The following is a 17,693-nucleotide window of genomic DNA, read 5'->3' as shown; positions in this document are numbered from 1 at the left end:
GTCACACTACACTTAAAACTCCTCAAGCAGAAATGCGAGGTAGCTTTTTAGGTGGCATCTTTTTTTTTCTTCTTGTGCAGTATTAGCATTTTCTATCTACTCCATTTAGATCAGTAACTGCCAGCTCAGCATCGTAAGTGTCACAATTTCTCACAAGTAACAGCACTGGATATCAAAAAAACAGGCTGCAAATGATGAGAAAAGAGACCACGATCCAATGTAGTAGTGCATTATAATATCATATGGGCTAATCATTAAAGATTTTTTTTCTTATTTACCATGAAACACTGTATGATTTTTTCCATTTACTGAATTGTCAGAGAAAGGAATAAGGGCCATAACGGTATGCAGACCCCATGAAAACCAATTGTGAGAATTTTATATTTTCTCCAAGCCGAGAGGAAAGGCAATTTATTCAAGACACACTATTCCGCACAGGCATGTGTGTGCATGTGCACGCACATACGAAACAGGCCAACATATGCGTGCACAGTGCACAGTGCACAGTGCACACAGATACACTTTCTCATATTCTCTCTCTCTCTCTCTCTCTCTCTCTCTCTCTCTCTCTCTCTCTCTCTCTCTCTCTCTCTCTCTCAAACACAAACACACACACACACACACACACACACACACACACACACACACACACACACACACACACACACACACACACACACACACACACACACACACACACACACACACACACACACACACACGCAGACAGAGAGAGCTGAACCTCCTCCAGAATAGTGACTGGCAAAGATAGTTCCCACTGGGAGACAGGTCCATATATTACACTTTGCATACGCGGAAAGAGAGTCCATTATGGCAATGCAGAAAAATAAAGATATTGCCTGCTGTGAAGAAATGAGCTATCAAATTGAAATTCAACCCACTGTAGTGAACGTTATACAGTGCAAAAACCCCAAGTGTCTAGACAGAGGTATTCCTTTTATTTATCGCAGTTGACGAGTGCCACGATGAGCTATGGCCACATTCACCTCCTCAATAAATAGAACTGTAGACACAATTGAGCTTGGCAAAGTTATCAATGTAATACCGAGAAAAACAAACAAAAAAATCAACCAACCAACCAACCAACCAAACCAAAAATGCCATTCATTTCTGGCTCAGGAGGTCTATCACACTGCTCAACACTGACAGGGTGACCACAATTCATCAATTATATCACTAATGTCACAGTCATACACAGGAGCCTGGCTATAGGCAGAGAGTGGTGTAATGTTGAAATAGGTTCTGGTGGAGAGCTGTCGCTCTTTTTTTGGTTCGTATGATGTAATTTGTGGTGAGTAAATGGCAAAGGAATAAACAGGTTCACAATTTTATGAAGTTGTTCATCTTTACTAGCTATGCCTCGCCCTTCTAGTGATGCAACACGTTGCTTCTAGTCAGGCCAAGAGCAAACAGCGTTTCTGATCTCCAGAAGAACTCCACCCACTTTGTTGGAAACCAGTCAACCAGTAGCAAACATAGGGAGGCTGGTCAACCATGGCGTTTGGGCAGTGGTGTAGTCTACTTTTTTAAGGTGGGTATACTGTATATTTGAGATTTTTTGAAGTGGGTATACTGTATATATTTGTGCTATTCAAAATAATGGATCAATCAATTTTAAGTGGGTATACTGAAATCCCTGAAATTTAGAAGTGGGTATACTCCGTATACCCGCGTTCTACGTAGACTACACCACTGCGTTTGGGAAACGTTGTTATGCTCTTGGTCAGACCAAGTCTCTAAGAGATTTGAAAGTCGATGATAATCAGGCTACATCTTCACATAATTTAAATCAAGGATGTTACTGTTGTATTGCTATTCCAGTAGCACAGCTGACCAATTAATTCTTATCATAATAATAAAACATGTACTAGTATAATATATTCATTCAATCCCCCTTGCTATAGCCTAATTACAGTTTTGTTCCCCCCCCCCCCCCCCTTCAAGACTGCGGTGTTTATTCATTTAGTATTTCGAGTTATGTGTCCCAAGCCCAAGCCTGTTGTATTTGAGCATTTTCACTTTCCCCACAACACTTTAAACCTTAAAAACATTATGTTATGGGCTATTCATTCAAATAGATGCCATGTTATTCCCACCATATTATTAGAGTGTTTGCCTGGAAAACCCAATAACACGTCAAGGATGGCAATTTTTAGCAGTTTTGCAATTACAGGATAGACTGCAGCAATAAAGACAAAACAAGATTGCGTCGCAACCGTTCCCCTTGTAAGTAACGCCTCGAGGGCCTCCGCAGCCAAGCACCCAGCCCTTCACCGAAAATTAGATGCTCTTATCAAATCACACGCAGAGCAAAGGGGCATCAGATCAAAAGAAGGCAGGTGGAGAGAGCCCACGATACAAAAGGTCGCTGAAGACTTCCGAGTGGAAATTGAATAAAACTTCCCCCTCTGTTGTCCTCCATGGCTTCTGTCAACCATATGAAACAGCAAATTAACATCAATGGGACATACATCTGCGGCGGAAAGCTGAAGCAGAGAAAGTAGAGAGAGAGAGGTTCCATTGGCCCATTGTTTCCTGGTTCTATTATGGCCCCCCTTAGGCAGACTTAGGCAGACCTAAGGACTGTTCTATTCATTGTAGGAGCATTATGACACGGCCCTTTAGGCAGACCGGAACCTGGTCGCGTTAGGTGCCCATAGAAACCTATTATGTTGGTATATCTCTAAACTTAAAGAATCTCTGCTGAAAGGGCACACTGTATCCGTGGGCTGGATATGTGTGCCTTCGAGTGTCAACTGGAGCCAGAAAGTGCAGTGTCATTGCAGCGCTTCTCTTCTCTCCGATTAATCAGTCACACGATGAAGAAACAAAACAGTCATGAAACAAACCAACTTGAATCAAATGCAAATCCTGAAACCATTTAGGACTTCTAGAAATGAGACAGATTTTGCACTTCGAAGCAATACATTATAAATTACATGCTGGGATGATCCACCCAGGTTGCCCATTGATTTGTAATGTGATAACAGACAGTATCTAACAGTGGCGCATGTACTGGGAAGGCATATGATGCCTGAAGATCAAAGGTACACAGCAGGGTGCACGGCTCTTAGTTCTCCATCTCCATCTCTCGTCACTCACCAAATGCTTATTGGACATCTCAGAGCTCAGTATTTTCTGAGGCAGCTGGAGACGTGCCTTGCTCGCTTTCCCTGGTGCAGGGCTCCCACTGCCAGTAAATCCTTACTATGTATGAGGTAAGTGTCTTGGAGCCAGTGGAGATGGCCATTAACCCTGGACCAAGGTTTTGAGGGGCAAGTGGAAAGTGTCCGCTCTCTCAGACAGACGGAATCGACTTTATTACTTAAATCGACTTTATTTATTACTTTATTACTAAGGTCAGTGACCTCTCACTGGCACCTCATTTGTCTATTGGCTGTCTGTTTTTATTCTTTGTCCTCTCACTCTTCGTACCTCACCCGCCACCACCCCCAGCCTCACCACCACCACTTCCCTCCCTCAGTATTCCCTCTCTCTCCCATCTCCTTTTCCATCTCTCCCTCAGGGCTCTCTAGTGGCCTCTACTGGTTAGCTGAGACATGGAGGTTGCAGATTAGCAATGGGAGACAGCAACACTCCACCCAAGTAACACCATGGTTTTCAAGTGAATGGCAATGTACAATAAGGTGAGTATTTTGTACAGACTTTTGTTGAGTTGAGTGTTGGGCTTATTCCTCACTCACTCTCATGGTCTTTAGTGCTATGCAATGGCAGTTGGTAGGCCTAAGATCAAATAAGCACACAATTTATAGTAGAAAATAATCATTTATGGTAAATGAGGTTTGAATTTCATTTCACTACTGGGGCCTCTTGGTATACATTTAACGGTAGAATTCAAAATCCAAAGCTGATGACTCGGACTCTGGCATCGGTTGCCAGGGACCGCGATACTCTGGTATCTCGGCAGCAGCGTTTTCCCAGTATTCCATGGGTTTGGTCTGGGAGGTGCTCTGGAAACGAGGCTTGTCAGACAGCATGTCTTCCAGGAACTCATCCTCAGGGGCTGGCCGCTTCCCGTCAGGCTGACCGAATCTCCCCTCTCCTGTCCACACGTTGCCTTTGGCACTTTGTCTTCTGTGGGTTCTGGTGGCAAGGATGTCAGATTTTTGTCTTCTTCTTCTTTTGGTTGGCCTCGGCCGCCTAGTCTGCTGAGAGAGAGAGAGAGAGAGAGAGAGAGAGAGAGAGAGAGGGAGAGAGAGAGAGAGAGAGAGAGAGAGAGAGAGAGAGAGAAATCCATCAATATTGTAAATATGGGTACTGCCACAAGAAACTGCACAGCACAGAGAATTATACTTTAAGTAGAATTACTTCCCAAATAAAATTCCATTTGAGCTGCCAAAAACATTTCCTCTGCGCTATCTTCGATGTAAATGGCCAAATGAGACCGTAAGCCACTGAAGAGCTCTTTAGTGTGATATTTGTGCCCTTAATGGCTCCTGAGTTTCCTGATTGAATGTATTCATTTAGCCCATGTTGCCTCAGGAAGAGGCCGGAGCCAGCTTGGCCACATACTGCTCTTAATGGCTCACAGTGATACAAGGTCAGCGCTTGCATCCATTCAATAAAATCAGTGCAAACGCAATGGCATAGAACTTGCACATAAATGTGCCTTTGCTTTATTGTATACATATATACAAAATATGCAGAAAAATATATGGGCCATATATTTGCAATAACCTATTGTGAGATTATAGGTGTATGAGAAGAATAAACCTATGAAACGTCAAGATATTCTGTGAATGTGAGAATTAGGCTACATGATGAGCTATTTTGTTTTGCCCTGTGTGCCACACTTCATCCACAAAAAAAGCTTGCTACCTTTTGTGCATGATGTGTTGTGTGGCATGCATTGACCATTACATTACATTGCACTTAGCTGACGCTTTCATTTTATTCAAAGCGACTTAGGCCTACAGTTATTATTTTTCAGGGTATTGGTTACAGTCCCTGGAGCAATGTGGGGTTAGGTCCCTTGCTCAAGGGCTTCAGCCATGGATGGAGATGTAGGGAGAGGTCAGTCAGTGGGGATTCAAACCTGCAACCCCTAGATTGTAAGACCAACTCTCTAACCACTAGGCCACAACCATGGGCTTAATTTGTGAACGCATAGATTGTCACCTACAAATTTGCTCCACATCACCTCAAACAAGTCACATGACCAATTAGTCATTCAATGAGGTAAGCATCTTTCCAGTTTGTGTCAGAAAGCAAAATGTGGTGAGCAACCATGTTCTTTCCACAGACAAGCTAGGTCTACCTCCTTTTTTAAGGCCTTCTTAAATTTTGGAGACTTGATAGGCCTGATTATTCATTACTCGGTTGTGGCCTAGCCTATTTTTTGTCACTCAGCTGATGAATTCCTCTGTAGGTCACACAATCTAGGCCTATAGGCTACAGCGTAGGCTATAAAAACATGCATTCATATTCATTCATACATAGTAGGGCCTCGGGGTGGGCCCAGGGGTGGGCAAATATTTTATATTCCTATGTCGGCCCTTGAGGCAATTATCCGGTCCCCAATATACAGTTGCCTGGTTACATCTGGAACTAATCACAAGTGAGAAACGATTGTGTAGAACTAAAGGCAGTATGGGTGTTCCCAGGCTAAATATAGGCCTACAGTAGGCCTAATTTCAATATTATGCATCTTCACATGAAATATGACCTAGGCCTATTTTGTAAAGGAATCTTAGAAATTACATTTACATTACCAAGAGAAGGCAGGGTCTGTTTTAAGGTGATTGCCTTTACTACCTCGGCATAGAGTGCAGGGATAAATCCTGGTTTGTGTTATTAGTATGGCCCTCGGAGGTCTTTTACGGCCCTTGGAGGAATTTGAAGTGGCCCCCCCGAATGAAAAAGCTTCCCCACCTGGTCTAGCTCACTGACTTCTATCCATCATTTGCATGTGACGTCAAACGTTCTAGTGGACGGCCACTGGACGGCAAGAGGACGGCAGAGTGCAGCATTAATGAATGGATTCCTATGGGACTCGCAACCAGGGTTGCCAACTTTTCCAAAAAACCTTGGAGTGAGATTTCAGCGGGTCGGCAAATATTTTTGGGCGGGGGGTCTGGGGGTCAAAAATTGTATTTCTTAGATGCAATTTCATGCATTTTAATCAATTAGGCGTCCGGCTTGATGCTGTGCCAGGCGCCGGACAAGGCATTGAAAAGACGGACGGACATAATTATGTTATAGTATAGAAGTCAGTGGTCTAGCTACAGAGCCATGTGTTTACGAGTGACTGACCCTCTTTGAAGAGTTGACCTTCTCTGCAGCGAGCTGGTCTCTCTGATTGGTTTTGCGGAGAGCGCGTCCTCCTACTTGACATAAAGGCTCGGGTTGCTGATCGTTCTCAATTGACAACTTTCCTATGTCGTTGCTGACACTTGAGGTACTATTCTTGCTTGATTCCGAGGTGTTTGTCAGAGGAATTAACTCGTCCATGGCTGTCTAACGGTGTGTTATCTTGTCTGGTGGCCAGTGCGCTTTTTATTTTGACAACTTGTTGTCAAAACCATTTTATCTTACAATTCTAGAACGGAAATATGAACTTCAAAGAAATACAACCTTCACAGAATTTTGAAATATAAATATTAAAAATGGAAAATAATAGAATAATACACATATTGTTAAGAGATTGTTATTTTTTTTTATTTTTTTTATTATTATCATTATTATTATTTTCATTATTATTATTTTACGGAGTCCCCCATGCAGTCCCGTTACATCGATGCGTGGATGATTTTTATTTGCTCGTACCGCACTGGATGTGCTACGTCGTGGGACAAGATGAACAGCAATATGGGACTTGAAGTATGTTTCAGATCCACGCCGCTTTCGTGTCATCAAACACTCGGCGCAAATGAACATCATGTCCCATAATGCACTTCCGGTGACAAAGTTAAAGTCCTGCAACACACGTGATGTTTCGCTCCAGCTCAGTTTCCTGGATGCTGATGCATAAACAGGAGTGAAAACATTTGAGGTTGTTTAAAAGATTTAGTCTACATTTCAGTGGCTATTAAAGATGACTAAGATACGCATCTTTGGGTTAATGGTGTGCCTGTGTGTCGGTGCATTTGGAGGAAAATATTCACGTGAAATGAATGAACACGAGACTGTTGAAGGAAAGAATACGGTGGAATTTAGAATAGCAAAACTGAATCAGGTCTGGGAGAAAGCGATAAGGGTGAGTATAATGATGAAAAACAATGTAGCCAGAAAATCTGCTGGTTTATTTTTTTCACTTTGGGTGGGATGGTAAAGATGAGCAGGATGCGAAGAAGGTGTTCTGTTCGGTAGCACTGCTTTCATAGGCCTACGCAGGGACGCACTGCACATTCAGACTCACCTGATAATTAAAAAAGTCTGTCTCTGCATCATGTTAATGCCGTTTGTGATGTTCGTTTGCCTGGTCACTTCAGATGCAGATGTCGCCCGTCCGTCAAGCGGAGCTGCACAGTGATCTGAAGATCCAAGAGAAGGACGAACTTCAGTGGAAGAAGCTGAAAGCTGAAGGAATGGATGAGAATGGAGAGAGGGAGGCAAAGATACGGCGAAATTTCAACGGTATGGTTTATTGTAAATCTCAATTGATGAACACACGCAGGAATGTTTCCGAAATATGATATAGGCTACTTGTGTCATGTGTTGATGCCAATGAAATGTCTTGATCAGAGCTAAATTCCTTAAAGTTCTTGAATCAGTTCACAACTTAACAAAACTAAAGTGAGTAGGCCTACAGAAGAAGTCTGTGAAATTTAACACAAATCATCATAATATTCATATATCAAATTCACAAAGCTAAATTGAGTACAGAAGATATCTGTGCAGTTAATCTCAAAATACACCCATCAAAGATTACTGTTTGGAATTGATTTTTTCTCTTGCAACAGTAATTCTTGCGAAATATGGCATGGATGGCAAAAAAGACACAAGGACGATGGACAACAACTTGAAGGACCATGATGTGAGAGAAGGGGATATATTTGATGACCCAAGGCTGGACAAACTGTGGAACAAAGTAATGGCATTTGATTTGTCTATGATTTTATTCTTTCGGTATTAAGCTTTGTACGTTTAAGTACGGAGGTTAGTTGTTCATCGTACTAATGGCAGACAATAGTCGTGCAGCATTTGGTTACTTCTATGGCAGCAGTCTGACATCTGCTATTGCTCATTCTTTAGGCAAAATCATCTGGAAAGTTCTCAGAAGATGAGCTGCAGAGTTTGCACAGAGAATTCCAGCATCACAAGGACAAGATTCATGAGTACAATATTCTAATGGATACTGTCACCAGGACTGAAGGTAATCGAGAGCTTTCTTCACACACCAGTCACTTGTCTATCAGTCACTTGTCTGTTCGGCACTAGTTGGCTGACAAAAAAAACAACAACCTGTAAACAGTTGAGAGCCATCAGACTTTTCTGTTTTTTTTCTTTTGGCAGATGTTTTGCCATCTAACCTCATGGACTACTCTGTGAAGTCTGCAGTTAATTATCAATTTAAATACCTGTTTTGTATTACTTGTGGGGGTTTACAGGTCATGGGAGTTTAAGGTGTTCCGTCTTTATTTGTTGTCTTGCCTGCGGATTGACATTTCCCTCCTGCTGAATGATGCGGTTAGACCAGTCTCATGTCCTGGATATGGATATGTGAAAGCCCATTGGGAAACTCCAACTCCCAACTCCCTTGTGACACAGCACTCCACAGCACACAAGTGTACACTGCACACAACGATATTGCATTTATGCCTCACCCGTACAAGGGGGCAGCCCTCAGTGGCGCCCCATGGGGAGCAGTGCGGTGGGACGGCACCATGCTCAGGGTACCTCAGTCATGGAGGAGGATGGGGGAGAGCACTGGTTCATTACTCCCCCCACCAACCTAGGGACGCCCTAACCGCTCACCCATGACTGCCCATCATTCATCAGTCACAGTGGTCCATCTGGTTCAGACACCACTTGTTCTCGAGGCACCAGGCATTTCTGTCAGTCAAATAAGACTCACTGTGACATTTCGTTCACATTCTGCCTCAGGAAAAAAAAATGTGGAAGTGAAAAAGAGGCCTGGAAACATTCTTGCTGGCAAAACTGTGATTCATTCTTATCTATCTACCTCAGCAGCTTGCATTGCTGCGCAGTAAGCAAGGCGTTGTCTGTTTTTTTTTCATCCTTTTTTTTCACTGGTACACAGTGCTGGTAATGGGTGTGAATACAGGAACCTTGTCCGCTAGTTTATTATTAGTCTTATGTTGTGTCCCCAGAAATCCATAAGAATGTGATCTCGCCCCTGGAGGGCGACGTGAAGGAGCACGTGGTCCATCAGAAGCACACCGAGCTGAAGCAGAAGATGAAGGACCTGAATCATGGCTTCGAGCGCCTGCGCAAGATCAGTCATGAAGGCTTCAGTGACGATAGCGGTGAGACAACTACGGTGTTATGTATTGGTGTTATTTATTCCCCGTAAACCAGTAAACCTTTTATTTATCATGTACATAAATGATGTGGGTCGGAATGTGTCTGATGCGAACATGCATTTTTATGCTGATGACACAATAATTTATTGCTTCGGGCCATCCGCCGTTAATGCTATTGAATCACTGCAGAAGGCTTTTGATGTAATCCAACAGACATTTTTACAGTTAAAATTGCTTCTTAATGCTGATAAGACTAAGCAAATGTTGTTCTCAAAGCCAAGGAAAGTACCATCAATCATCCCCTCAGTACTCACCCTTGAGGGAACTGAAATTGAGGTGGTACGTTTGTATAAATATCTTGGTATTTTGCTTGATGATACTTTGACGTTCAAAGCCCACATTGAAAATCTTGTGAGGAAACTTAAACTAAAGTTAGGTTTTTTATTTAGAAATAAAATTTGTTTTTCCTTTCATGTTAAGAAGCGCCTTGTCTCTGCAACATTTGTATCCATTTTAGACTATGCAGACCTGCTGTACATGAATGCTTCATCCCAATGTCTGAGTAAGATTGACTCTGTGTATCATGGTGCCCTGAGGTTTATCACTAACTGTAGGGCCCAAACTCATCACTGTGAACTCTATGCCAGAGTTAAATAGTCTTCACTGACTACCAGGAGACTTACTCACTGGTACACATTTGGGTCATTTCACGTGAAATCAGACACTTTGGGACCCGACCGACCCGGATTTCAATCATACTTGGTGTGCCTTTTCAGTAGCAAGGTAGCACCCCAGAACTGCATTGGTTTGAATCTGACACTAATATTAAGGGAGAAACAGACTGGGAAAGGTTCACATGTGAGGGTAGGACACTATACATTCAGCCTTGAATATATCAGTCAGTGTTAGTCACAAAAAGATGCCTGTGGTGTTGTTTGAAAGCTCTTTTCTGGCTCTACATATTACACAATCACCTTGGAATACAACTACTCTCAGAATATGAATTATGATAAATTGAAAAATAAAAAATTGAATATCTAAAAAACTCATATTTTAAAATGGCCAGTTCCTTGTCCAAACGTAGCCGGCAATGTCATGAGCAGCACCTAAAATGCTGGTGTTCGGTTTGTTATTCATTTCAGAGAGAATTTGACTCACAAATATGGCATCATACAGACCACTTACTAATAATATGGTAATACCATAGTAGCATCACATGACAAAACAAAAACAAAACAAAAATGGTCAGTGTCCATGGTCCCAGGTTTCAGAAACTAAGGCAGATGTCAATTTATACACACCAAATGATGATATGTGAATGTTTGAACATTCCTTCTCTGTGTACCTGTGCCATCTTCCCTTTACCATACTTTAAAGAGATAATCAATGGCTACACTCTCATTTTGTACTCTACCAGTGCATTTGAAGCAGCAGCTGTGTCTTTTATAGATAATGTATACGTACGTCCCGTTGCAGTTACAGGTTCCACTACCAGAAGCACATCCTGATGATCCATGACAAGTCTATCTGGTCTGAAGGGAAAAGTGAAGGATGGAGATGGATGCAGTTTCACCTCTCCAGTGCTCGGCATACATTCCTCAGCACATGCTAGCCACCAGTTGCCATCATGTACAGCTACAACATACCCTTTGATGCTTGAAAATGTAACACATTCCTTTACTGAGCTCACTCTTTCAACTCTGCCTTCTCTGAATGCTGAAAATGGCCTAACTTCCACTGTGTCCATTGACAATGGGCAGAAGCTGTGTAGTTTTTGAGTACCTGGAATAGTTCTTGCAGATTCAAACCTTTTCAACAGGTTCTCAGCTTCATGATGGTACATCTCTGTTGTGGCAAACTGGCAATGGATGTTCTTGACATTATCCTTGACTGACTCCCTTGAACCAGGAACGTTTTAAATCTATAGTTTTGTAATTCAAGATGCTATTCAATCATTTCACTGGAACAACCAGTGCAGGCCACAATCCATCCATTTGTATGCTACTACTACCAAGATCAGTTGAAACTGGGAAAAAAATCTGTTTTGTTGTTATTTCAGACTGCAACATTCATGATACAATTGCTGTACATCTGTTTCAGAAGCTCCTAATTCAGTTCCTCAGTGACACTTCATCAATGACAGAACGTCCAAAGAAGATCCTATATTTTTTTCTGATGGCTGTGCTGTACAATATAAGAACCTTAAAAACACAACAAATTTGTGCCACCACGAGGCAGATTTTCACATACCTGCAGAGTGGCACTTTTTTGCCACATCACATGGCAAAGGTCCATGTGATGGCGTTGGAGGGACAGTTAAACGGCTTGCTGCACGAGCAAGTCTGCAACGTCCTATTGACAATTAAATTGTAACGCCATACCAACTGTTTGAATTTGTCAAGGATAATGTCAAGAACATCCATTGCCAGTTTGCCACAACAGAGATGTACCATCATGAAGCTGAGAACCTGTTGAAAGGGTTTGAATCTGCAAGAACTATTCCAGGTACTCAAAAACTACACAGCTTCTGCCCATTGTCAATGGACACAGTGGAAGTTAGGCCATTTTCAGCATTCAGAGAAGGCAGAGTTGAAAGAGTGAGCCCAGTAAAGGAATGTGTTACATTTTCAAGCATCAAAGGGTATGTTGTAGCTGTACATGATGGCAACTGGTGGCTAGCATGTGCTGAGGAATGTATGCCGAGCACTGGAGAGGTGAAACTGAAACTTCCTGCATCCTCATGGGCCATCTCCATCCTTCACTTTTCCCTTCAGACCAGATAGACTTGTCCATGGATCATCAGGATGGTGNTTCTGGTAGTGGAACCTGTAACTGCAACGGGACGTACTTATACATTATCTATAAAAGACACAGCTGCTGCTTCAAATGCACTGGTAGAGTACAAAATGAGAGTGTAGCCATTGATTATCTCTTTAAAGTATGGTAAAGGGAAGATGGCACAGGTACACAGAGAAGGAATATTCAAACATTCACATATCATCATTTGGTGTGTATAAATTGACATCTGCCTTAGTTTCTGAAACCTGGGACCATGGACACTGACCATTTTTGTTTTGTTTTTGTTTTGTCATGTGATGCTACTATGGTATTACCATATTATTAGTAAGTGGTCTGTATGATGCCATATTTGTGAGTCAAATTCTCTCTGAAATGAATAACAAACCGAACACCAGCATTTTAGGTGCTGCTCATGACATTGCCGGCTACGTTTGGACAAGGAACTGGCCATTTTAAAATATGAGTTTTTTTGATATTCAATTTTTTATTTTTCAATTTATCATAATTCATATTCTGAGAGTAGTTGTATTCCAAGGTGATTGTGTAATATGTAGAGCCAGAAAAGAGCTTTCAAACAACACCACAGGCATCTTTTTGTGACTAACACTGACTGATATATTCAAGGCTGAATGTATAGTGTCCTACCCTCACATGTGAACCTTTCCTAGTCTGTTTCTCCCTTAATATTAGTGTCAGATTCAAACCAATGCAGTTCTGGGGTGCTACCTTGCTACTGAAAAGGCACACCAAGTATGATTGAAATCCGGGTCGGTCGGGTCCCAAAGTGTCTGATTTCACGTGAAATGACCCATTTATTTACAAGGCAATACTCGGACTACTGCCACCTTACATCTGCAGCCTTATCACAGTGAGGAATATTGAGTCTTATGGTCTGCGCTCTAAAGGCCATTTGTTACTCTCTGTCCCTTGCTTCCGCACAGAACTGGGGAAGAGGGCATTTGTGTTTTCAGCCCCTACCTCATGGAACAATCTGCAAAAGGACTTGAAACTAACAGATCTAATTCCATTGAACGATTTTAATTCCAAGATGAGATCACTTGAGACAGAGTCTATTGTCTGTAACTGTTTCAATTGACGTTTTATTTTACTTGATTTGTTATTTTAATGCAACTGTGTAATTTTAATTTTGTAACTTGAGCCGCCACTTGGCCAGGACACCCTTGTAAAAGAGGTTCTTAATCTCAACGGGTTTATTTTTCCTGGTTAAATAAAGGTTAAATAAAAAAAAAAAAAAAAAATGTGTATGTGTGACGTTTTAGCAAATCTATTCACAGGTTAAATTCATTTTGAAACACTAAAAATACTTAGTATGAGACCAATGGCAGATGTTGCTTGAATTTTAATAGTTTTCTACCCGACCGAAGAGAAGATGGTGTGTATATAGGTTTTGTGTCCCAGTTTAACCCCTTCAGTACTGAATAATGGTAATGTTCTTGTGTTCCCCAGAGTTCCGTGAACCCAGAGTGATAGAACTGTGGGACATGGCAAGAAGAGCCAATCTCAGCGAGGATGAGCTCGACTCATTGAAGGTGTGTTTATTATGTTGTAACTAACGGTTGTAACTAACGGTTGTAACCATTTTCGCCTGATGCTGCAGCTACGTTGTTTGACCTTTGGCGCCTGGAGCGACATACACGCTGCATTCAGGCTCTAGAGATTTTAGTGTTTTATTGTAACTTTTTTGCATGCATGACATTGCACGTTAACATTAACAGTGGCAACATTCTGACCAATTATTTTACACCTAACTGTGGGTGGGCAGTTGTGGTGAATGTTAGCCGCTGTTGCCAAGCAACAGGACTCGGGGAAAGTGTACCTCATACTGATTTTTCATCTGTGTGTGGGCAAGAACATGTGCCTTGCATGCATGTTCTGACCAGAGTGAGTAATGTTAACACGGATTGGAAAGGTTCATAACAATCACTGTGAGTCGGTTAATGATTTAGCATAATGAAAGTGTCAGCCATTTTTTTCCCTGTTCTGACTCACACACTCACTTTCTCGTTACCCATTTTAGCCTGATGCTGCATATACGTTGTTTGACCTCTGGCGCCTGGAGCGACATATTCGCTGCATTCAGGCTCTTAAGATTTTAGGGTTGTTTTTAAAAAATGTGGGTATGTTAGAGGTGATTGACATTCTAATGCAAAATGAGGGTCCTAGCTTTTAAATGCAACTTGTGTCACGTTTTTAATTTGTTTCGGCGTGTGTAGGTTTTAATAGGCAGAGTGCACCTTTTCCCAAAAAGGGCTCAGGCATTCTGCAGGCATTTTTTGCAGGTGCCTTGGGCTAAAGTGGGTTAATGTGGTGTTCCTCTCTACCCCGGTCTCTGATCTGTTCCCTATAACCTGTCTCTCAGGAGGAGCTGAGGCACTTTGAGACGAAGGTGGAGAAGCACCAGCACTACCAGGAGCAGCTGGAGCTCTCCCACCAGAAGCTCAAGCACGTGGAGACGCTGGGAGATAAGGAGCACATCATGCGCAACAAGGAGAAGTACAACTCCCTCTCCGAGAAGACACGCGAGATGGGCTACAAGGTGGGCACAGCCACACACTCTTACACACACTCTTACCCACTCACTCACTCACTCACTCACTCACTCACTCACTCACTCACTCACTCACTCACTCACTCACTCACTCACTCTCTCACACACTCTCTCACACACTCTCTCACACACACACATACACACAAACATTTATTATGGAAAGTAGTAGTTTCATTTGACAGCAAACAACCTTTTTTTCCTTGACCTGTGTGTCTGAGATTTGCTCAACTTTTGAGTATATAGTTTCAGTGGACTGCAGCTGCTAGTAGTCCGTGTTGCCCTTTGTCACCACATTGTGCATGCTTATGGTAGTATAATACCTTTGTTTTGTCTTTAAACAATTGATGTTCATGACACATTTTTGCTTAAACCATTGTGTCCTGGAGACACATATACAGGTTTTTCAGTATTTTGAGATTTTAGCTGTTTTATGAACTATGTGGGTATGTTAGAGTTGAATGAACACATGCAATGCACATTACAATACAAACTTATTTCCTGTTTGTATGTGCTTCGGAGGCTGAGATATTTAGGATTTAATAGGAAGAGGGCACCCTTTCCCCAAAAAGGGCTTAGGACAAAATGGGTTAATGTGCTGTTTTTCATTTGTAAAGTGCTGTGTCAGTGAAAACTGGTTTAGTTATTGCTTAACTGTCTTAACCAACCATTAAGCTTATGTCTAATGTCTGATCTGGTGTAAAACTGCTCTCAAGGAAAACCGATGGATGTCAGTGAATAAAAAAAAAAAAAAAAAAAAAAAAAACCAAATAAATATGTTAATGTGCAACAATTCATACACGCTGTGGCCAAAAGATTTAGTGTTGCCAAAGGCATGACACTGTAATTTGCCTCATTTAAAAAAAAATATATATATATAAAAATTTCCTCTCCGGAGCAAATGAGAGACTTTGATTATTTCCGTTTTTCAACAGATTAGTGAGATATTCTTCATTTTTGTATCGCTTCAGTTCTCAGTGTTTCGTTGAAGAGGGTTATGGGACCTGGGTTATATGGATGGGGGTCCTTGGGCTGCAAATATGAATTATGTTAACTGACAAACATGCATCTAGATTATTGAATAATACACAAATAAAGATTGAATGTACTTGAAAATAATTCCAGAATGCTCACGGCAAGGTCAGAGACAAGAGATGGAAATCACTGCATGCTGCTGAGTGATAATGGTTTCTTTCCTTTTCACAGATGAAGAAGCACATGCAGGATTTAACCAATAAGATCTCCCGTGATGGTCTCCCCCACAATGAACTCTGAGCTCCAGCTTGTGTTCCATTTCCATGTGAACTGACTTTCATTGGTACTCTTACATGAAATTGTTTGTTTTTTTTGTTGCCTTTGTGTAAATATGTCATTTGAAATGTAAAGATTTTCCACTTTTATAGAGAAATGATTCCGTGCAAATGTTTTAGTTACCATTCCATAATTTCCATTGCTATGCTACTGTTTCTGGTCAGATCATGAAGGTCTGAGTGATATGCTTCACCTAAAAGGTCTCTTCATCTCGTAACTGTTCATGGATAGAAGCACATTTTATGTTTCATGAACATGTAAGTGGTAGTGAAGGCTTGTACAAATTCTGTAAAAATGTCATTGTTATTGTACAGTACATTGCACTGTGGGTCTAATGTTCATCCCTGCCTAAAATTTTCACTGTTTTTAAGACTCATTCCTTCTGGCACTTTTAAGTCTAGAGTATGATAGATTTTTGTCTTCACTGTCCAAGTCCTTCCATGAAATGTGCACTACAGTCCGTTCAATAAACCCAACCCAATCACAGTTGGTGGTCCAGGTTGAGATTGCTCTTTGAACAAAAGTATCTGCTACCTACCGTTTTCCTTCTCTTCTCTAGAAGCCAGAGTCCAACTCCTTCAGGATTCTCTTTGGTCCTCAAATGGAATATAAGGTTAGATTGCAGTACTTTGCCAGTCATTTCCTCAGGCCATGAAAAAGAAAGAAAATGTTCTGCCAAAGATGTTTATTGTTTACTTTGAACAAGTGTATAATATACTGTAAATAGGGCACGATATGTTTTAAGGGGAAAATGCTTCTGATCAGTCCCCGACTTGTTTTTATCCAGCAGGTTGGTTAAATTATTTAAGCCTGGAGCTTTAAAGGCATGCCATCAATACCTTCACCGTATGTGACCGTTTGTTAGCACAATCCCTTAGAGCGGTCTTTGATGTGTTATGGCATAGGGTCAGTATGGGACCATCCCTCAGAAACACATAAACCAGAATATGTGAAGTAAATCATTGCTTGTTTCAAGGAGAAAAACAAAAGATAAAAACTATAAAGGGTACTTTGAATTCTCCAGACCTTCTCACCACAGATGGGTTAGAAACTTTACCGTTTTCTTTTTGCACAGTACGCCAGCCCACTTAACAGCAGTGGCCCACTTAAATCCATGAGAATCCAAGTTGCAGTTCATCCATAATCTTTTATAGTCATATACATTGCACAGCACACACAAGTGATATTTTGTGACTTAAACATTTTCCCATGACATCTGGAATCTCCCAGGGACATCTTTCAAAGCGGTTTGAAGAGCATGAAAAACCTTTAGTTGTAGAATAATATTGATCCTTCTCGCTGTGCAGTGGCAGCTATCCGCTCTTCTTCCCCAATCCTCTTTGGCAGTCAGTCTCTCTTTGGATCGTCATTAGTAGACTTGGGAGGGGGCTACACGTCTTGATGAAAGAAACATCTCAGTCCTACTGACTGACTCGATTGCCTTGGACTGTAGACTCATTTGCAGTCTCGGGGACAGAGATGGATATCATATCACACCCTGCACAGTGCAAGCATGTTGTAATACACCTACAGCAATGGTAACACATATT

At 41.6% G+C, this 17,693-nt stretch overlaps 1 protein-coding gene across 2 annotated transcripts; it reads left to right on the top strand.

Moving 5' to 3' along the window:
* Positions 1-6,727: 6,727 nt before the first annotated feature.
* On the top strand, positions 6,728-16,629 carry lrpap1 (low density lipoprotein receptor-related protein associated protein 1). 2 transcript variants are annotated; one of them, XM_063219627.1, is made up of 8 exons: positions 6,728-6,861; positions 7,473-7,617; positions 7,944-8,071; positions 8,236-8,356; positions 9,315-9,470; positions 13,734-13,816; positions 14,647-14,823; positions 16,039-16,629. In XM_063219627.1, the coding sequence occupies exons 1-8, from the start codon at positions 6,760-6,762 to the stop codon at positions 16,105-16,107; spliced, it is 981 nt and encodes a 326-aa protein (XP_063075697.1). In that variant the 5' UTR covers positions 6,728-6,759; the 3' UTR covers positions 16,108-16,629. The 2 variants fall into 2 exon arrangements, with proteins under 2 accessions (XP_063075697.1, XP_063075696.1); XM_063219626.1 differs by lacking the exon at positions 6,728-6,861 and adding an exon at positions 6,891-7,237.
* Positions 16,630-17,693: the final 1,064 nt, after the last annotated feature.

Source organism: Engraulis encrasicolus, chromosome 16 (genome assembly GCF_034702125.1).
Source record: "Engraulis encrasicolus isolate BLACKSEA-1 chromosome 16, IST_EnEncr_1.0, whole genome shotgun sequence".
Lineage (NCBI taxonomy): Eukaryota > Metazoa > Chordata > Actinopteri > Clupeiformes > Engraulidae > Engraulis > Engraulis encrasicolus.
This window is presented reverse-complemented; position numbering and strand designations above follow the sequence as displayed.

Bases quoted from the DNA above. Each gene is read 5' to 3' on its own strand.
- lrpap1 (XM_063219626.1), top strand. From the start codon at position 7,076: ATGACTAAGATACGCATCTTTGGGTTAATGGTGTGCCTGTGTGTCGGT. The intron at 7,238-7,472 runs GTGAGTATAATG...TGGTCACTTCAG, and splicing joins TCTGGGAGAAAGCGATAAGG to ATGCAGATGTCGCCCGTCCG. The intron at 13,817-14,646 runs GTGTGTTTATTA...CCTGTCTCTCAG, and splicing joins ATGAGCTCGACTCATTGAAG to GAGGAGCTGAGGCACTTTGA.